General features: G+C 42.9%; 1 protein-coding gene across 2 annotated transcripts in view; it reads right to left on the reverse strand.

The window, feature by feature from the left end:
* The window catches only part of jag2b (jagged canonical Notch ligand 2b), a 54,213-nt gene extending 33,650 nt beyond the window's left edge, over positions 1–20,563 (reverse strand). For both annotated transcript variants that reach the window (XM_030047086.1, XM_030047085.1), the window contains exons 1-2: positions 20,224–20,563; positions 19,267–19,587 (exon numbers count right to left, since the gene is read on the reverse strand). In XM_030047086.1, coding sequence (XP_029902946.1) covers positions 19,267–19,587; positions 20,224–20,292 — 390 coding nt within the window. In that variant the 5' untranslated portion in view covers positions 20,293–20,563. The remainder of the gene's footprint in view (positions 1–19,266; positions 19,588–20,223) is intronic.
* Positions 20,564–23,150: the final 2,587 nt, after the last annotated feature.

Below are 23,150 nucleotides of genomic sequence, written 5' to 3' on the forward strand. Positions count from 1 at the left end.
CCAAGTCAGAACAGAGGCAGGCGTTCATTTCAGCAATATAAAAACAGCATTTTCCTTCATGATTCCAATACAAGCCTAAGGAATTTGTCCATTTCTCCCCAGATAAGCTGATATGAGAACTCTTTATTCAGACCACAAGATACCAAGTCTCTATACTGCTGTCCAGCGGCTTATTATGTACTGTTGTTTGAATCATGCTGCAACCATAGGTGGGATGTAGAGCAGTGTTTGTATAATCTGGATGCTGCCAGGCATTGCTGCTCTAAAGTTCAGTCACAGTATACTTATCCACATCAATAAATGTTGAAATAAAATTATCATGGTTAACGTAAGTCAAGGTTTCTACAAATGTAGTAAGGGAACAGACCTCTGGTAAAGGATTTTTCAAGTTGCCTGTGGTTTAAAACACATGGTAAAGGGGATATTATTAAGCATGGATCAGGATGTATAATTTTTACACCTAAGGCTGCACGATTAATAACGTACTGTAATCCTAACACCGGCTGTACTATCACAAGTGCTGCCATTAATGTTCCACTGCCGTTTAATGAGCACCGTGACAGATCACAGCTGTTGAATGTATATCTTACAGCACACGCTTGTCTGCTTACATTCGCTGTGAGTTGACCAGATGAGGTGTGCATGTTAGCACAGAATAGTCATAACTCAGTGATCAGCTGGTATTTTATCAGTGCAAATGTCAAGAAAGAATGGATATAGGAAAAAAAAAAAAAAAAACAAATCAAAGCCATTCTCTGAGTGTGAACACAAAATCATTTCCATTGTGAAAATTTAATCATCTTGTTATCTTGAAATGTTCAGGCGATAAAACTCTGCCTTAGAGCTGTTGCCACACTTCAAAGCTGTACAACCAATCTATTCAAATCTCAATAATCACCACTGCATCCAATGTGATGGGATCATTAAAGGCAATATGCTGGCAGCGTCCTGTTCTTGTCTCCTCCCTGCTACACACACCTCTACGACAGGAACAATTTACTGAGCCGCCTGCATTTCGTTCCCAAATTCACTGAGACCAATTATCATGATTGGCTTCATAACTTCAGGGAGAGTAATTGAGATTATAGTGGTTTTAGCCATAGGCATGCAATGCTACTATAAATGCAAGCAGACAGGCACACACAGAGAGACATGAGTGAAAAAAAATTCCCGCACTGAACTCCAAATAGCAATAAAAGTCATGCACACGATGCAAAATCGATTCTACTATTACTGACTTTTGTATGCTATTTGGCCCTCTTGCCTGGAGGTGTTCTTGAGTTACACGGCCAATGAAACCCAATGTTTCAGAGATGGAGAAGCAAGATACGGTAAGTAAAACTGGCAGAGGTGTTCAGAAGCTGGAGGACTGAGTTATGGAGAGGAAAGCAATCAGAGACTATAGGATTACATAAGTAGGAACAGGCTTAAACTGCATGGCCTGTATCAACTATCCTTCTGCTCAGCAGGTGCAACCATTTGATGTAGTGGTTGGCACCCCGGCTCTAGACCAACTAATACCTCTGATATCCTACTACTGGAGCTCTGCGGCTTCCAGATGTCCTTGCAGCCATGCCTGGTGCTATTGCCCCATGTTACTGTAAAGAAATCTTGGCCAAGAGGTCTTCCTCTTTCCCCCCATTATCAGTGGATTTTTGGGGAAGTTTTCTTGCCTTCTATCAGGGTTAAGTCAAGGGGTGTCATCCTGTTTTGTCTGTTGTAAAACTGAGGGCGGGTTCATTCATTAGTGTTCCAAGTAAAAGTAGGTTAATATGGCAGATCCACATTGTTTGATGAAAAACTTGCCAGACTTGTTCCGATCACAATCTTACATTTCTGGACTTACAGAATTACAACAACAGGTGGCCACGAGGTTCCTCCTTTTTTTGTTGAAGGTAAGATAGTCAATGAAAATCACCTGGTGCAGTGTCGCCTTTTCTCTAGATCCATCTTCGCTTTCCTCAAAAGAAACTAAACTTTAAAAAAAAAATTTAAAAAAATGCAAGGAGTAAAATGGATTTTCCTTCAGAAAAAACAAAGACTCAGTGGGAATGACATGTCATGAGGACATAAGAAGGTCACTTTGACAACCAAGGACAACCACAGACAGGGCTCACCTCCTGCAGCTAATATTGGCTGTCAGTGAGGTAAATAAGAAGCGTAAGGGGATTATGTTGTTTCAAACCATGTTATGCTTTTCCAATTCACCACTGAATGCATCATGGACCTGGACTGTCCATAGCACTTTGGTCACTATCTCAAATCTTTGTGAAGGCTACTTGAGAAAACACACACAAGAAACAGGAAAGGAAAGGACAGGAAGGTATAGGAAGGAAGAAACAGCAACAGAGGGAAGCAATGAAAGACAAAAGGTTTATGAGACGCAAATCAGCAGAGTTTGATGGTTTCCTCAAGTGGCCAGTGTCCAATCTGTGTTTGTGTCAATGCCAAGTCAATATCATAAAAAAGTGTGCACCATTACCATGTAACATCTGCAGCGCCTTTCAGAAATCGCAAAATAGCCAGGTGAACTGATGGGGAAATTACTGTGTTTTACAAGATAAAATCCACCCTACATGCATCACAGTTAACTGTACAACAACAAGACAAGGTCAATACCTAGTATATGGCTGGGCCGCAACTACACTGACCTACATTGACAGGTTTCAAACCTTATTATTTATACATGTAAATAGCACTGATTTATTTTATGCAGACATGCCACAAAGCTTATATTCACGTGCACGCAGGAGCTTGGCTGTTCACAACGGATGCGTATTTCTCAGCGCCGGTTACAGGCAAATTCTCTCTCTCTGTCTTTCTGCTGTGTGTTCGTGTCTGTGCGATAAATTTGGTTTAAGCTGTAGTGCACCGATTCATTTTGAAAGAGCAACAGCCAACGGGGAAACTCCAACACAAGCAGCAGCCAATGAAAGTCCAACAGCCGCCATTACTGCTCCGACACCTTCGTGCTTACCAGTGATGCCTTTGGTCAGCCGATCAATCCTGTAACTTTGATCACTTAGTCACTCACTCAGAGGCATTCTCATCTGCAGGGCTGGCCCCTCCATGCAGTCCAGCCAAAAACAACAAAACCATAAAATCATGCCATTTAGCCTAAGTGCTTTTCCTAGCGGTGTATTCCAGAACAAACCCCCAGACAGCTCTCAATGGATTATAATCAGAACTAGAAATACACAGATTCTTACTTTTGCATCAACATTAGTAATGAACAATCTTGATGGTATCATGTGACTAACCAGCTCTGTAAGTATGAATGTTAGCTGCCTCATTAATTTACCAAGTCAATGTACGACAAAAATATGGAACTATGGTATTCACTTCATATTCATAGCACACTCAATGATAGCCCAATGATGTCACAAAACTTAAGCACTCTGCACAGTTGACACCAGTTTGACTGCATGCACACGTGCACACACACACACACAGACACACACACAAGAGGCTAACCAGGCTAACCAGCAGTACAGGGGAAATCTAGCTGGTGTGCTGCAGGGCACACTGCTAGGCAACCAGATGACCTAAATAGCACTCATTACGTCACCACAATGTTAGTGGCAGTTGTAGTAGCCATGGTTTGACTGCCAGTGACCTCTACTGTAATGTCATTGAAAGGATGTTGCCCTGAGGCTGGTAGTATACAAACATAAGATGAGTTATCTCAATGCTTTCTGGTTGCTTGAATGAAGAAGCAAAGAGACACAGTGAGGGGAAACCGTTCAACGTGTGTGAGTGTGTGTTGTTGATCTGGGGGACCAACAACAAGCTGGTCAGGCTGGTCGCTGCTGGGCTGTGGGATTAAGCAGGCTTGTCTGGCTGTGGGTGGTGGTGGGAGGAAGGGGAGGGGGGGTGTTATTGTGGAAGACCATGGGTGAGAAGAGAACGGGATGGCGGATAACGGGACAGGGTGAGCTACAGTAGAGGGGCTGGGTTACAGTTACCATTAGGGCAAGGGGGGCACAGCTGAACAAGATGGCAGCTGCCAAAAGGACAAGAGAAGCAAAGAAAAGGCTGAAGAGAGGAGATGGTTGCAGCCTAGAGATGAAAAGGAAAAGATGGAAACCTAATGTAACTAGGTTAGAGGGCTAAAGGAAAGAAGAGGCTGGGAGCCTTAGCTTTGGGGAGGGAAGGCATGCAGGCAGGCTGGCTGTGGGCGATGCTTGCTCTGCCGGTAACTCTGTCAACCCGTCCAACCGCAGACACACAACAGATGCAGCCTCGCGAAAGATGGATTATTTGACATGAACGTGGATCATCCCACGACATGCAGCGCGGCTTCTGACCTTTCCACCCATCCACCGCCCCCCCTCCCCTTACAAAAGGGTGGGCTGGCTGCCCCATTCTGAGCATGTGGGTGGGTGTGTATGTGTCCATGCGTGAGAGAAACTATTGCGAGCGGGAATGTGTGTGTGTGTTAATAGGCTGATCTTAAATGTTGCGCATCTGGGAACGGGACATGAGGTGACATCTGCACATAAGGCATGAGACTATCCGAGTGTTTGCACATTGCAGTCTGTATCAACAGTGGTCAAACCTTACTATGTGACAGAATCAGTACTAAAATAAAAAAGTGGTCATATAGTGACTTTCATCTATCAGAATTGGCATTTGCCTGAAATCCAGACATGCTTGCATATCTACATCTTGTAAATGTTTGAATGAATAGTCCCCTGTGTCAATGTGTGTTGGGGTTGAGCAAAGCCAGGGACCAGTGTTGTTTCCCACAGACCATCCCAGTCTGTGATTAGCTGGATTAAATGACAGCTGCCCAAATGGCTGGAGCTAGATGGATGGGTAGGGGGATAAAGAGGAGTGGGGGGAGGGAAGGGAAAAGGCTACTGAACAAAGACCCTTGTCCCAACACCGTAAGTCACCCCCCATCCCAACCAAAACCCCTGTCAATGACGAGACACTGTCAGCACAGGGACAATTAGTGTCAGCATGTGTGCTTGTAAGCCAAGTCAGGACAGTTGTGTGAGTGAGGTCAAACAATGCCACCAGTGGTTTTAACAATCCCAAGCCTCAATCTAATGTCTGACTGCACTACACCTAAGACTAAAATGATTTTTTAAAGTCAAAATTCACATTACCTATCCACCCCCAATGTTTAAAACAAGCATCACCCACACACAGAATTGGAAGAAATACTGCAAGCAAGACCATGAAGAACCCTTGGCTATGTCCCACCACAGTCAAATCTCCAAAACCCTATGCAGCCCTTCCCCTGGTGGATTAGGGGATTTACCCAGAGAAAAAAGGGGGACATGTTGAAAAAAATAACTGAATGTTTATGTCTCACATATGCATAGTCAATCAGGGTTTGATGTGATGCAACGATTCAAGCCACATACCATCAAAACACAATGCTCATTCTTTCACTGGCTACTGCGGGAGTGCAGGTAAACATGGGTCCAGATATTCATTTAGGTTGGAAAAAGAAAAAAAGGACTTGTCACACAGGGCCATGCTTGTGGAGGCACAGGACACTGGTGGTGGTATGGTGGGTGGGTGGGGGTGTCTGGGGAGAGCCACAGGTTCCCACGCCAAACAAGGGATGAGTGGGTGAAAGGGGAGAGAGAGAGAGAGGAGACTGAAAGGTGGCCATTTAAATATAAAGGCAGTGGGAACAGAGAGAGGTTGCAGTGGGATGTGGAAACAGGGGCAGGTTGGGGTCACTAAGAATGGATCTGCACACTTCTGCTCAAAAGACGGGTCAGCGCTGTCTATGTGTGTGGGTGTGTGTTTGCATTCTAAGAACACAAATGATGCAAGATCTAAGTCTAGACTATAATCCCATGTAAGATCGTAATTAGTCTGCAACTTATGAATGGAGCAGTACACCAACATGATAGCATAGACCAGAGTTTTGATTTCTGCTATGAGGAATATTGTATGGTTTCAAATGCTGACTGGACTGAAGAATTATACCAAGACGTGGCTCTCTGTTTCCTTTCGTTCATGCAGACAACTGCCTTTCTAGGAAATGCAAAAACATCTATCGCTTTGTCCCAACAGCAGGAAACCTTTCTCATGGACTGTGACCGAGAGCCAATTTTCCCATGTCTTTGCGAGGTGAACTGAATGTACGCTACCTTCTGCGCCTTCCCGTCCCCAGCTCCATAGGGAGTTCCACTGACAGCTCCTGATTTATTGCCCTCTGAGGGACATGAGGTCGTCTCAATTCATCCCCTGGCCAGTAATCACTGCATGTAATCTTCATTAATCTGTGATGTCAATCCCAGCTTTTGGTTTTACTAGGGCTGAGTTTATGCTATTCCAGCAAGGGCATTCAGCAATGCCATCTCCCTTGAGATGGGGGGACAGTGGCAACAACCCACAAGGTGCCTTCTGGCACCAGTGAAAGCATTTTTCTGTCAATGACGATTTTTCTAAAATACCTAATGCATGCTGGACTAATAACAGTTACATTCTTTGTCATAAGAGTTAATGTCAATAGATGTATATGGGCCATGGTTATCCACGTAACACAAATGCATGGCTCTAACACACAGATAAACGAGCTTTGTCATTACACTAAGCATACTAAATAAAAATGACAGGCCAGCAGCTTTAAAAGTTGCTTGATTCACCACAATTAAGATGAATACAAACCCTGAGACTTCTGTCCTAACCAGTGGGAGTCTGGCCCTATTCTATTTACTCCCTAGGGATGTTATACTCATTATACCATCAACCCCCAGTAGCGCAAAGGAATGCCAGCATATATAGGGGTGTCCCTTAATTATGGCTCCAATGATTCCTCAATGTCATCCATTATGTCAAAGGCAGACTATGCAGATTCAAATGGGGGTGGGCACCACTTTGTTAACTAATGTTAAGGATGCTACTGAGGAAGAATAAAACCCCTCGAGTTCATGCCAGGACTAATAACCCATAGAGTTATTAGTTTCACATGTCTTGAATCTAATGTGTTGATGTCAAATATAAACAAAAACATGATCAATGGAGAGAACTGCTCTTATATTATGGGTTATAGAGCGTTAAAAGAGTTGTCTTGAACTCCTAAGGCTAAAGTTATTCTTTGGAGAGCTGAGGGGCATTCATCACTCTTTACCACATTATAACAAGGTAGTGTGCTCTCCCCTTTGAAACTGCATAGCCCAGTACCTGTGTGTTGAATGCTGTGATTCCAAGATCTGTGCTGGAGTGTCAGCTATAGGAATATGGTGAACAGAAAACAATCAAACAGTCCTACAACATAAAGACAAAGACAGCACAGGGGCATGGCAAATGTTGGTCCAACTAGCTCAGCCCAACAGATAGGATAGGACAGATAGATACAGATAGAGATACAGACAGATAGACAGATAGGAAACCTGCTATCTTCACCAGTCAGTTGTGTTAATATCCACCTTGAGCTACTGTCAAGAAGTGTCCAGGGGCTGTCATGAACATAAAAGCAATTGAGATGACAGGATTTGAATATCCCCACCTGTTCAAAGGCAAGCATTAAAGACTTACAGTGACAAAATCCCTTCATACCGTCAAGATCTTGGCATGCACACTGGTTTTTGGATGGTTGAGACTCATTATGTTATCCACCCAGGGCAGTTCTGTGCTTTGCTGCGCTTGGCTTGACCCATTTATTCTTCCCAGTTCAGCTGAGCCTAACTTGAGCTCAGTAACCTTGATAGGTTTCAAAATAAGTAAAATTTAACTATCACAATACTAGGCCATGACATCATTAATGTGAAGACAAGTCCAAACCTGACTGTTTTGCATATTTGGGTTTGGTCTGCTTGAAGACCTTCATTCTCCAACTCACAAGTTAATCAAAAATTATATTTGAGCATTATTTTGGGACTACTTTGTGTCAGGATAGTCTAATGTAATATTGAAGGATAAAACTACAGTATCATGACAGCTCTAGCTTGGATCTGGAGCTTAAGTCCCATCTCCAGTACAGACAGATGTTCCAGCCAAAGGGCCTTCATCTTGTCTCAGATGTTACCAGTAAACAGTGAGGCTGTTACTGCCTTCTCCTGAACACCACCCACTGTCTACCACCTTAACCTTCTTGCTAACAAGTTGTCCTTGAGGTGAGACACCGAGACTGCTCACAGACAAAACATTCACTGAGGACAGTGGTTCTCAAACATGTGCCAAGCTAAACTGGCTCAGCAGTGGTGTTCAATCTTGTGCCATCAAGACTCATGAGCATGCTGGTTTTGTTCCAACCAAACACTACGCCAACTGGTTTCATTGATTTGCGCGCCTTCAATCAGGGAGAATCAGTGAAATCAGCTGGTGTGGTGTTGGAAAGGTTTGAAAGAAACCCTGCAGACACTTTGGCCTCAATGGCACACAGCTGAGAACCACTGACGTAGGACTCCTGAAGTAATAAGTCAATTTAACTCCTGGAATTAGGATCTGGATTTGAGGAAGTGGTTTCAGATGCCAGTTGAAAAGAGGCGTGTGTATTGGCAATAAATTCAAACTATAGCTCTGCTGGGTAGGGGAGTGGAGGGGTGGGAGTTCTGGACACAGTTGCTTACTAGAGCAGTGTGCCAAGAGATGTCGCATGGAAGGCAAGGCACTTGGCTGGCTGGCATACACACCGACTGTGTACACACACACGGCCCATTGAGCATGCTGCTACTATGCCAACAGGGTCATTAACCATGCACTTCCAATACAACAAACCCCTCCCCTCCGGGTGCTAATTAACCAGCATGATCCAAGACTATGCAACCCAACATGCAAAACAAACAGGTTTACGCACGCACACTTGCATAGAAACAACATATCAAATTAAATATGATACACTGGCATGTCCAACTCGGCATACGCTAGTTTATTGCTTATCAAAGTCAACAACACTTAATTGTGAACAAAAAATAAGCCGCATAGTGGTTGGCAACAGGGAGAGAGTGAACTCAAGATGCAGGACGTTCTAACTTAACAACTAGGTCCATGACAGAGGCAGAACTAAGCAATATTTGAAATTTCACATGAGCCTAAAGTATTGAAATGAATTCAATTTCTGGAGATCTCCAAAACAGTGAGGTCAGCAGAATGTGAAATAAGGTGTCATCAGCAAATTTTCTTTAAGCCATGCATGAGACAGGCTGCTTCAATATGAAGTCTGATGTTTTGAACAGCTCATCTGAGAACAGTTTATGTTAACTGTCTACTTCATCACCCTAAAGGTCATATAACATATTTGTACTGTCATATTCATGCTGACAAATGTGATGAACAACATATGATGCCTCATTTCTTTCTTTTCTAACCAAGGCCAAACACAAAATTAAAAAGAACCAACCATAATTCTTTAAAGCTTCAAACAATGACAAGTAGGGTCAACACTGTGTCTTTGCCATTGTTGTATAATGAACATTACTGGTCTACCTTTGTAGGTCTGTTACCTACTTGTCCAGGTATTTATTCACCTAAGAACTCAGCTACTGCAGTTACAGAGCTGCTTCAACACATTAATGGGGCTGATTCCAGATCCAAAGCAACAGGCGGCCTGGCTGGAGAGCAACGGAGCACTGCTTCCAGCCGAGTCCCATTATCATTTCAAACAGGTTCAACAGTACAGTGACAATTTAACTGCCCATGTAATGACATGCTTTAATTACCCCCACAAGGAGCCTCCAGCACCTGCACACCATTCATCTAACAAGAGACAGGGGACGCAATGGGCCACAGCAACATGCGCATATATTTAAACAGAAAAATAAATACAGAGCCACGATGGTAACAACACAACATGTCTGCTGATAGTTGGAACATAGCCTGCTTTTCACACTATTTAAGTCTGTTGCCGTCTTGGCATTATGATTATTTGTGACTGAAGCTCTTGCATTCACTAACAAACTGTGTTCACTTTGTGTTTCTCAAAGCCACAATTCCTATAATAACTGTTGCTTCCTGTTGCAAAGAGGAAGCTACTACTTGTCCTGGAGCGGTCAAGTTGTTGGCATGCCTAATAAGTCTCCCAACATCTATCTGCGGAAATGGCAGAATTTGCCAGGTGATTGGCCTTGCTTTATTGCTTTACATTGGGCCTCTTATCACAATGACTTTAACTTTTACCAAAATAGCAACATCGTGGCTTCCGCTCCCTCACTGAAATACACCTCCCATTTCAATCTGCCATGCCTCCAACCCTTGTGCCAAAGCCATACGCCAGCACAAAAATACTTTGTGAACATGCAAAGCATGTTTCCAGGTCAGCAAAATAGCAATTTGTCAGAGTGCTACATATGACGATCTTTGCACACAGAAATAGGGCCTGAAAAGTTACACATGTAAATGTAGAGGGTGATTTAAAGCCCATGCGTTCTGTGTAACAGAACCTTGTACCTTATCTAGAGGAGGCTGTTTTAAAATTACAAAAAAAAAAAAAATGCAGCTCACAGTACAGTATTTTGATTAATTGTAGCATCCAGTTTGGCAGTGACTTTCGCTGTATGCACGAAGATCTGACCTCAGAGTACTGCTGAGGTAAAGGTACAGTGAAGCTTGTGCCATGCTGGCCAGTTCACACAAAAGAGACCATGCATAATGTTTTGCAATAAGACAACACATGCAGTCACCTTCTCCAAATCCCTAGAGTATCTAACCTGATTACCACCATTATGAGCAGCTTCAGGCAGTCTCCTTCCATCATTACAGCTGGGTGAAGGTAGACATATGTTCACCCATTTTTCAAAGTCAGGCACACAGTCTCTCCTACAAACTACTGGGGACCAAACCACCAAACAGTCTCTTATTATGGTGGATCCACACAACTTGTCGCACTTTGACTTTCAAAGAATGAAAGAGTCTTACTATAAACCAATAAGCTGCTGCCTGAAAAGCATACCCTTTCAGAACTATCACACTCAAAAACTGGAGCATTGGACTCATTTACTGAATATTTTAGAGCAGCCTGCAGTGCTAAATGTCCTAAAACACTCACTGACAGCCTTAGCAGAAGGTGCCAATATCAGACTGTATTCTATTTATCAGGCCAGGCTTCGACTCAGACAGTGCAGTGAAATAATTAGAACATGAATAATTTAACATCATGAAAATGTGACAAAATGCCAAACACCACAGTAGTGGTAGGACTGCAGGTCTGCAGTAACCTACACTTTGGATAAACCAGGTATTAATTTACTGCAGACACAATATCTAAGGCTTATCCATCTCTCAGCGCCTGTGTACTATACATCTATATTACATGCTAGGTCATAATAACATGACAATTTGAATGTTGGTTTAAACATTCAAAAATCATGGCCCACTTCATGCTTGAGGCTACACCTGTTTATTATCTTGATTGTATGCAGTCTTGTGTATGTGCAAATAAATACAACTAAAACAAACAAACAAACAAAAAAAAACAGAGGTTAAAGGAAACATTGTTCCAGGGCCATGCTCCTTCACTGTGGGTTCACTGCATCATCAGATGGAGGGCCTACTCATGCTACAGTGGTTTGCTACAGTGGACTATGGCACAGACTGCAACAACACACTGGACAAGAGCAATTACTATTTTTTGACATATGGTGGCTCATCCATGTCGCTGCAGTCTTCAGGGACATGATGCAAACAGAGGGAAGCAGGTGCATAGCAGTCAGACATTCTCAAATTTAATGCAGGAGGGGTTAGATGCCATTAAAAGTAGCTGCTTTCATCACATGATGATGGTTCAATATAAATACAATCTGGGAAGCATGTGTCATGCAATTTACATGTCAGAAAAACCAATGAAAACCAGTTTTCTGGTTAGGTTAGATTTAGAGGTTGATGGATTGATTATGGACATTTTGAGGACCAATTTTTAAAGGAGGTTTAGAAGAGGCTTGACTTATGCAGTCTGAAATGAAAATTATTAAAATGTGCGACAGGCAGATGTGCCACAGAAATATGTCTAAAATCACTTTAAAGACAAGTACTGCCAACATATGTACTGTCATAACAAAAACGCAATTCGTGAAAAATCATGTAACCAAATGGTATAACAAAGAATTTGTTTCAGAGCCGCTGCCTTAAATTCTCAGTCCAAAGTGCCATAGCGAACTGACACTAAAAACTTCTTCTTCAGACTGTAATGTGCCAATCAACGCAGAAAGGATCGACTAAAACAACTCCATATCCTGCAGGTAAAGAGGCAGCTGTTCTTTTAACTACAGACATACTGAGATCTTTATAAGCATGTGGATATAAGAGAACACTGGTGCACCGAACAAAAAGTGTTTCGGAAACCTTATCCAACTCCAACACCATAACACAAATCTGGTAATATTTGGAGTGTGGTCAGAGTTAGGATGGGGGTGACAGAGTTCAGCTCATATCAGCTTCCATAGGGCCTGGAATGGGCAGCGGTCCAGATTACAGAGTCAATACTACACTGTACCTTTGGCGAGAAAAGAAACACAGATGACACTTGCAACCTCAGTGTTTGTTTGCGAAGGCCTTATCAGAGAGTACTTGGGGAATAAAGTGACAGTAGTGGTGCTGGATAGGAACCAAATTAAGGGCTACAGGTCTTAACAAGCCGGTGCAGGCAAGAAAAAGCTAAATTCACAATTTTGAAGATGGTAGTTCCTTAGGTTTGGCAAGATGGCAGACAGAATCTGCATAGTCTGTAACACAAGTTAGCTATGGGATGATAAAGTCAAATGTCATCAACACCCACAAGCGACTTTAAGTGGGGTCTAGTAGTCAGCCAAGGAATGTCGGGTCTCTCAATAATTATAGATAATGAATAAAGAACTCCGCCTGCAAGAGCTTCAGTCACAATTATCATCAGGGGGGTTTTTTATGTGTTTTTCATGGGATTTTATGTGACTAGAGCATCCACTTTCTCAATCAAGCAATCACATGACATGCTAATTGTTCTTGCTCTGTTAATTTTCTATCAATGATGAATGCACTGGATGCTGTAGTCATTTACCACCCAGCAGAGCTACAGCATTGAGAGTGTTTTGCAAACAAAGCAACTACTGTCATTGGGCCAAAGTTATCACCTAAGGCACTTTGTTGGGGAGTCTAAATTTAACCATCTAACACTTCTCCCGCCTTCCAGCTTTAGTTTAACCACGGAGGTAAGAAAGAAAACCCTGAGGACGTCACAGATGGGTGTAGCACAAAGGCAATCTGAAGTATAAGTAAAACTTTACTGATGTAGTCCTATAGCTTGCAGTGCACTGACTGTGTGCAGAATGGGGCTGGCATGGCAAACATGAAGGAAACAGAAAACCCCAGAAACTTGTGGCATTGTAAGGTTGATTTTTTCCACCCTACTGAGTCATCAGGATCAATAAAACATGTCAAATACAGCTGCATGCCTGGTCTTTGGTTTCACAGCTTAAGGACTTTTCAAAAACTCCCAACAACAGTGTTTGAGAGCACGCAGCAAAGCAACCATCTCCTCAAGGCATAGATGCACTCTCCTTGGATGGCAGAATGATTCAGCCCCTCCTGACTATCATGCCAAATTTGTGGAACATGAAAATCTCTGTATCGCAGCCTTGTACCTCTTAAAAATCACAATGATGCAAATCTGGCAACCTGAATAAAACAATATTTTTTCTCAGAATTTGTTTAGCCCTTATCACTCCAGATGTGTTGAATCTTGTGTTGAATTGCTTACAGCCATGAGGTTGATTGCAGTCCACAAGGCTTGGACTGAGTAGCAGCACAACAAATTCACTGTAAGCTTCAAAATAATAAATAAATCAATAAATAAATAAATAAACACTACATCCTAAGCACCACTTAAACAGTCAGAGACCAAGCGCTCTTAGAAAAAGCTGGCTTTTTGCCTCGAGAGTCCTGGTTGACTGGCTAATTGCATAATCTATATTGAAATCAGCTGAATCACAGGTGAGACCCCTAAGAGTGCTTTTCCACACAATGTCCCTGGGACCAAAAGAGGAGGGATGGGGGAGGGGGGCACAGCAATGGAAGATAATTGTTTACTAGAGGTCTATCTAGCTGTCTCCTAGCAACGGCCCTGCCAAGCTCCCTATCAGGTGTGGCTAACCATGGCAGTCTCTGTTAGCCTTGGGTTCTGTGTGTGTGTGTGTGTGTGTGTGTGTGTGTGTGTGTGTCTGTGTGTCTGTGTGTGTCTGTGTGTGTGAGGGAGAAAGACATAATCGAAGGTACTGACTACCAAAGAAGGCACAGAGGAGTGTGGCTGACTGAACCACTGCCGGAGGGTAGTCATGCCTTCTTCCTTCTTTCCAGCATTTCCTAATACTTAGTACATGTTAACCCTGCAGCTGGAAGCATCCCAGTTCTGATTTTACCCCATTCAGACTGGATGTTTATTAATCAGTGTCAACAACAAAAAAAGCTGAATGGAGTTGCATTTTTTGCAATTGTTGTTGTATTTTGGTGCCACAGCAGCTTCATTGAGCCAGGGTTAGCATGGAGGACAATAAGACAGCGATGGAAAGATGAATGATTTCACTGAGAAGCCTCAAGCCACAATTCAGACAAAACCCAAAACATTTGTACCAACTAAAATGATTTTGAATATAACTAGAGTAGCATTGGTCCAAAAACAAATGTGACATTTTGTTATTAATATTCTGTGCATGCTTCAAGTTGCAATCAGTGTTGAATATGGGATATATTCTAGAATAGATTTGCACAGTGCCAAAAAAAAAGTGAGATGTGAACAGCAATTCAGTTCTGAGAATGAAGGCCTGCAGTCTGAACCTAAACTTCAATCAGTGGTTCTCAAAAGTTTTGTCAGGCTTTTCTGGATGCTAAAAAGGCACATATTAGAACCACGGACCCACATTTGATCCAACACATGTGGGGCCAAGTTCCTGGATCTTGCTCTTGGAGGAGGTTCCTGGGGGTCAAAGCAAGTGCCCAAAGTTTTCATGTTTGCATTTTCACCACATCCCCAGAAACTGTGAACTGAATGCAAATAAGGAAGACGTGTCTCCTCATTCTGCATGTCACTGACAAGCACAGAACAGTGAACATGGAAGAAGCTGAGGCAGTTATGTTCATGATTATTTACTACTGTGCCGCTGTGATGTTGAAATTGGTTTTGGAGAAGAGACATCTTCTCCTAAGCCTTCAGGAAATCTGACAGTACCAACACAGTTACAAGGGCCATTTTTGGGGCACAGGAAGTCAGTGCCAGGACAAAAAGAGAGACTGGTTCCTTTGGGTAAACATGGGTAAGCATTCCTGGTTCCTCAAAGGGGTTCCAGTGTTTTGAGGACAGTTCTAGTGGTGGAAAACGGCTAGGATGCCTATAGGTCCCTGGTCCCAAGAACTACAGACTTAGGTAACAGTATAGAATAAAGTGATAAAGCCAAGCTAAACCTAATAATGCTTTACAGCAGCATGTGACAGTGTGCATTTCATGTGCACGTGGCTGTTGTGGCTGAGCCAACAGAATTCAGATTTGTTGAGCGTGCTGCCACATCATTTTCAAGTGAATGAGATTCTTCATGTTGCCCACTTTGGAGATCATCAGCACTGCGATATCACTTTCACTGAAAATATATGTATGGGCACATATGTTTTGTTTTTTCCTCTGCCAATAAGAGACACATGTCAGAATCAGACGCTGTCATTACTTTATGTAGTCTTGACTTGTTGCACCCTTTGTTGCACCCTTTGTTGCTTCATGATCATAGCTAATACTATTGTGTTGAGTTACAAATGATCATCTAATGTGATAAGGTAGAATAGCGACGAAAATTATGTTGCGTCATTTGGTTGGTGTAGATCACCTACCAGCCTGGCTAAATGCATGTGTCCATTTACTAACTCACTGGGAGAAGGTGTGTGACACATCCCATCAGAGTTCAGGGCAGATACAGTTACAGGCAGGCTCCCATCAAACGGACGTCCGGTTGATGTGGCTGGGGTGGGGGGAGGAGAGGGAGAGACAAATTCCGCCAGCAATTTCATTAGTGATCAAATGGAAGTAAGACGCGTGTCTCTCTCCCCCTCCGGAACTGCAGACACAGCATGGGCCAACAAAATGGAAACTCAATCAGGCCAGGGCAGAGGAGGCCTTAACTTGGTCAACCGGCTTCTGCATTGGATTGAAGCGCCTAGATATTTCCACTGCCAAAAGTGTAAAATCCTCTCCTCTTACCCCAGAGAAAGCTATTTTTTTTTGTTTCAGTGGCTCCATTGGCCAAACCCTTAACTATTCCCCTAATCTTAAATATCGTATATTTCAATGCATTCCATCCCCACCAATCAATTTCTCTCAACTTATAAAAAGTTTGAATTAGTGTTAAATCTATATTCCTTCAGCAAAGATGAAGCTGTGTAAATCTTCTTTAAATTTCAAACTGTAGAGAAAAAAAATGTGTAGGCTGAGGTCAGATGAGACAGCAGAAGCATCAGTAGTCAGTCTCCAAAGTGGCATGCCGAGCAGACTAGCCAGATCTAGAAACACAATCTAAATCATTAGGACTGAGGAGGGGCAGGGTCCAAAGGACAAATGCATCATGCAGCTCAGAGTACAGTACTGCCTCTAGCAACATGTAAAATCAGCCATTTGCAACTGCATTGCACTGGTTTGCTGATAAGTGGACTAAGGAGAGGCCACAATGTCTGCGTTTCCTCATGGGGTAACAGCAACCTCTCACAAGACCGCAATATTAGCTTTTACTGTTACACAGAGTGGGAGATGAAAAGCTCTCTGAGAATCACGCAGGTGATCATCCAACAAATAAGAAATCAAGATGTTACGTTCACAACTCTTGCTTTCATGCACAATTCTGAATTGCTGCTTAAATATGATTTTTTTGTGATTGCTATTCAATGAGCTGACAGTGTTAATAACGAGATGTCTGCACAAAGTAACAACATATCACCTACTTTTGTGTCTATGCTCTCCTACTTGTTTCCAGCTCACTTCAGTTACAGTAAGTGCCTTTGAATTTGAGTTTTGACTTGAACTGAGAAATCTCTCCAAATACAAAGTTGGCTATCTTGCTTTCCTTCCATTGTAGTGTCCTTCTGTCCTCCATACTTAAGTTGGCTCAGCCACACTGCAGGAGTGCCAAAATTTAGTTTATTTATTGCCATGGCAATAAATACACATATTCCAAGTTGAGTGCTCAACTACAAGTCTAATGATAGCCAGAGATCCAATTTCATACCACATATCCATGTAGTCCAGGTCAGAATTAAATAAATAAATAATGTGAATCCATGCAGTTTTTTTGCTGTTCACACTGGAAACCATCAGATCTGTGAGGGGAAACAAGAATTAAAAATTGGAACACTTTCAGCTCTAGTGTGAACATTAAAGAATTCTCTGAAGCAAAGCCAGCATTCCTAAGAGTGTGATATAAGAATTGCTAAAGCCGGGATGAGGATGACCGAGGAGTGCAGCCCCTGCTGGCTTCGGCGGGGCTTGAATTGGGCAGTTGGCCAGATCAGACAGTCAATACTACACTGCATCTTTGTTTCTTCAGTGAGGAAAGCGACCACGCCACAGCTAGTAACCCCACAGGCTTGTTGTGACATCTGGCACTGGAATAGTGCACCCTTATCAGTGCAAGCCACTTAACAGAAAGAAAACACACCAGAATAGGCCTCTTCACCTCTGTGTTGAGGTGTCAAAGTCAACACATTAAGTAAGAAAGCTGTTAGACATCATCTACTGGTTCATCAAGCAGCAATTCATTATTCGAACAAAATAAATATGGAAATCAATCATTGTATTTAAACGCTAAAAACGTCAGACCCTAAGATAATATCTATCCTAAAAAAAATAAAAGACTACTTAACTTCCTAACACAGGGGGTAACACTGTGTACACCCTCTTGGTACCTAATCCATCAGCTATCACTCATCCATGGTCAGCAAGTTTAATTGCCCTGGAGGGGCCACCAGGGGCCACCTGGCACAAGGCAGGATGAGAAGAGGCTGGGGGGTGTCATTAACAACCAGCCTTATTCACCAACCCACTGCCTGAAGACGCCTTCACTTCAGCTTTATTAACAGCACATCTCTGATACTTCTTCACGAAGCTCACAGCAAAATGAGACCCATCTGAAGTTTGGATAAAGCATTAATAGGCCAAAAGATGCATTCATCGGACACATACACCTCAGACCTACAGCAGCTTCCACATGTGCCATTCTTATATATGCAGCAAACCAGGCTCCACTGAAAATCTGGTAGTTTAATGTTATCCTGTGCAACAGCAAATGTTACATACCTCCCAGAAAATGACTTAAGACCATTTAAAATCGGAAAGAGAAACTCTTCCATCCTTCCAATACAGAAAGCAGGAGGTATTTCCATAAAATATCAACTTTTGTCATAGGTTCACATGGTATCTTATACCAAAACGCACTATGATTGGCAGCAGGGAGCATTACGAGTCAGTTCTTACAGTTGATTTTTACTGTACCAGGTGCTGCTTGGTGGGTAATAGTTATGCTTTAATATACCTGACAACCCCAGCGAATCAGAAAAGGTCTTAAGTCGTGTTCTACATGGTGCACAAGGTTGGCATAACTTTGCCTCTATGGGAGAGAGAATGGGCCTGCCTTCCCCTCCCTTAACTCAGCTAGGGTCTACATATCAAAGCATTTCCCCAAGTCTAATTAGCCTATCATGGCCTTGGCAGGTGCATGCTGGTGGCCTGGAACAATGCCAACCTCATGCATCAAGCCAACTTTAAAAGAAGAGCCAGATGACACTATGAACCACTGTAGCTGAGGCTGAATCCTTTTGGAGAAAACAATCATTTAGCCATGATATGTGATGAATGTCACGCCTAACCCTCATTCAGAAATCTGGCAATTCACTGCTATCTGCCTGCTCAGCAAATGCACATACATATGAGAAAATAATTTATGGTCTTTTACAGTCAATAGGCTCCTCTGGTATATTCGGCATGTATAGCACCCATCAAGTAGCACTTGATTGAAATACAATTCCAAATTGTAATTGCTTCCTACAACCACCTCCCACTGTCTAAGTTAATAAACGGTGATTTCTTCTTAGACTTAAAACATTTACAATTTACATAGTGCAATTTTATCGAGATATATGTTTCCTGGTGCTTTTGCTGTATGCCGAACTAAAGAGTGGCCCTTAACCTCTCGTACAATGTAAAACGTCATGTTCTAGCTGGTGCGCATATTTGCCGATGCACAAAGCAAGTTTACATTGCCAGATTTTTTTTTTTTTTTTTAAATGGGGTTCAGCGTTTCCTCCAGGCAGGAGGGAGGACACCAATCAGTCATCTTAATTGGGGCAGGGAGCCACACTCACCGGCCACGCAAACTGGAAGGGGATCGAGATCTTGCCAGAATCGTCGATTTTATTCAGGTTGTTCTTTGCGCTCTTAAAAGAAAACATATTTCCACCAAGAACTTGTGTAGATCCACTCCCGTAGGTGCAGAGGCCGCTGGTGGTGACCTCCGTCTGGTACTCCTTTAGACAGATTTTGAAATAAGTGTCGCACTCGTCTCGACCACAGCGCAGGTCCTGGGAGCTCCTGGAGCCGTCGCAGCACTCTCCGTCCGCCAACTCGCCGTTTACATTCTCTACAGTGATCAGCTGCAGCTCGAAATAGCCAGTTGACTGGGACACCTAAAAATAACATTTAAAATAACATAAAAATAAATATATGCACACACTACATTATAGCATTTGGCGCTCGAACGTGTGCGTAAAAATGAACTAGTGGCACTGCCTGACCCAAGCAAAACCAAGATGCACCTTGGCAGGGGCAGATATTGCAAAATAATTTCTTGCATGATGAATGGGACTATGTGCTAAATCCAATGAGGGTGCACTGCCTGGGCTACACAGGCTACGATTTCAGACAATTGCCCTCAGACAGGAGGTGGTGGAAATTAAACCGCTGCAGCAGGCAATTGATGCAGTGCAACTTACAACTTCTTGGTGCAGGCCTAATTCCACAAAAACGTGCAGGGTTTGGGCATCACAATAAAATGGAGAGTAGCCGACGGGCTATCAATTCCCTCAGACTTCAATCTTGTCATGGTAACATGATCACATGCTCCACAACTGACGGCTACGTAATTCAATTATCGATTAATGCGATGCGAATATGCAGTGCTGGAGAGCAAATACATCTGCCCACGCCCACCAACTTTTGACATTAATTATATTGAACATTGATATTATTTCTGTGGCACATAAATATAAAAATATTAATAATAAACAAAAGCAAAATATACGGGACGGTCGGGACCCTCTTACCTCCGTCCATAACGTCAACAGCAGGCACACTATTGGGAGGCAATTCCTAATCCTGGTGCGATTCCACATGCCTCCGATTAATTAGAGTGACATAGAGGGGGGAGAAGCGATAAGAAACGACACAACAGCCGCGAACCGGCGACTACTTCCTCCTCTCCTGACATGCAAGGAGAATTTCACATGCGTGTTTTTAACCCGCTACGTCCAGATTTCACCGTGACATTACGTGCGCGTTTGAGCAGGCAGCGGATTGCAGCGAAGTGATGGTCCATGTACAGGAGTGTCTCTCCGTCAAATCTCTCCACACAGCAACTGAGATGTTTCGCAGCCACAGCCTGAGGAGAGGATGTCTGTTGTGATTGGCAGCTCTGCAAACCACTTACAAATTGGCCTGCGGGCAGTCTCTGAGCCAACCGGATTAAGGGGCGGACAATATACTAACCCCCCCTTCCTCCCCCGGCCCTTCTCCTCCTCCTCCTCCGCGTCCTCCTCCCCAAAACTTGAATTAAATCGGGTTTTCAGTTCAGGGCTTCATTTGGACCGAACCGCATTGCAGCATTCAAACTAAACAAGATGTCGAAATAAATTAAGTGCGAGCGCCCGTACAGTTTAGGCCAATTATCCTGCGTGTTATTTCAAATTAGGCTCTTATCGGTACAGTTTTGAATTTAATTATAGTCTTAATTAGCCTGGCAAGGCGAGCCAATTGGCTGGCTATCCACATGGCTTTCACAGAGCGTCATTTAAACCCTAATATACAGCAAAGCCCGTGGATTTAAAATCATTTGCCACCCAAAACTCCTTAAACCCACTTAAGCTATATACTATACCAAATATTTGAGGACAAAGTGGAGCGATGACTGACAAGATATTATTGGGCAGTTTAGTCAGCGCGATAAAGCAGCCCAATAGATGTAGGTCACCTAATTATCAGCCATTGATCCTGAATGATGCCTGCTGTGATTTTTTTTAGGTACGAATTCTAAATAGATTTCTACTGATTTTTGCTCAAGCCTCGCTTTCCTTCATAAAAATTTCGATTCCCAAGCGTCACACATTTCTATACCCATTTGATACTCGTGCTGCTTCAATACAAACAGACCAACAATTAAACAGCGCTTTCACGCTCTATGAGTTTATCGTTAACTACCTATTTCTTAAGCATTACTTGGTAATCTGATGGCTGGTTTAAAGATAAGACTGCCCCTTCTAGGTCCTGATGCAATCGGCCTACTGCTTATCCAGCCACAATGCTGGGTGCACAGCTTTAGTCTGCTGGGTGAATCCAGCCGGCCAGCACTTCACCAAGGTGCACTGCTCCCCATTCAAGCCTGCATTGTGGCAGTTGAGAGCGCCCTCTTCTGTGGACGCATCAGTCACCAGCACCAGGGTTTGCTTGGCTTTCCAAAAAAAATAATATAAAAAACAAATATGTGAATTTAGGTATTTTGTTAATCCAGATATTTATCTTCCAATTTGTTAGATATTATATGTATGTTCCGCTTCATATACATTTTTACTTCATGAAGCATGTGCAGGATTTCATTTTTTTATATTTTAAAATCATACCTCTTCATATGTTTTAATGATAGTATGCTCTACTGCAGTTATTTTGTACACCATAATACTGTAGAAGTTTTTTTCCCCCCTACTTAACATAGCCTACATAAACCTTTACCTAACACAAAATGGTGTTGCAACTTGTGTCATGTTGAATTTCGCTCATTTGCTCCACTCTCATTGACATTCTCTTCTTTGCTGTCTCATATCTATCAAACATGGATATACATGCAAAAGCACATGGCTGGTTGATATACCTCTGCTTCTGTGATTCCAGGATGTAACTGGCTTGGCCCCTCTCTCTCTCTCTCTTACACTATATCCATACTTCCTACAGTATGAAGCGACAAGTGTCTGTCTTCCCCCCGTTTGACCCCTCCACATGCAAACAGACACACAAACACACGTGCAGAGACAGTAATGGACACTTGCATAAGCATCCCAAGTGGATAATTTGCTTCCAACATTATGTGCCTGAGTATACAGGAAAAAAATCCTTAAAAAAAAAAAAAAAACACCCACCCATCTCTGTCTCCCTCTCATCAGGCGACTGCCACACCATCAGATAGGCCTTAAAGGACACCACCGATAGCCTGAGCTGCTGCGGCCACTCTGACTGGAACATTTCACATGCTGTCACAAGTAGCTGTGTGTGCCTTAAGTTAGATCACACCTCCTGGAGGACCATGGTTAGTGGTGGAGTGTTTGTGTGTGTGTTTGCTGACTAGTGTCCGACAAGCATTGTTTCTATAAGTCCAATAGTGTTATTTTTATACTGAAGCTGCAAATGGCCGATATTTTATTATAATAAATGTTTTTATCTATTTTCATGCCAAAAAAATACAAGTATTCAGTGTTTTACCCAGAATGTTATTCTTGTCAGGGTGGAAAAGCATTTGAAACAGCATTTATACCATCCTGGAGCCCTAAAACTCTTCACTGAAACCCAAATTACTGAAATTGTTTCAGGGTGAGCAGCTCCAGGGTGAGAACCAGTTTAATACATATATATATAAAAAAAGCTAATATACACTCCTCTAACCCTTAAAAACTACCAAAGGGCCTTGGATAGTGAAGAATTATATCTTGTGTGTGTGTGTGTGTGTGTGTGTGTGCCTACACTACATTCATGTTTGAGGCAGAGAGAGGGGAGTGTGTGCCGGTGGAGGGGGGGACTGGGAGTGGGAGGAGTGTTGGGGCGCTGTGGGGGGTTTGCCAGCCTCCAGGGGGGAGGTGAAGTGGATTTCTTCTCTCATCCATTTTTCATGGCTTTTCTCCTTTCAGATCTCCTGTCTCAGTACATACGGCCGACGGGTCGATTCTCTTTTATCTTTAAGCATCTTTTGGGGACTGTGTGAGCGTGTGTG

The sequence above is a fragment of the Myripristis murdjan genome, chromosome 24, assembly GCF_902150065.1.
Source record: "Myripristis murdjan chromosome 24, fMyrMur1.1, whole genome shotgun sequence".
In the NCBI taxonomy this organism is placed as follows: domain Eukaryota; kingdom Metazoa; phylum Chordata; class Actinopteri; order Holocentriformes; family Holocentridae; genus Myripristis; species Myripristis murdjan.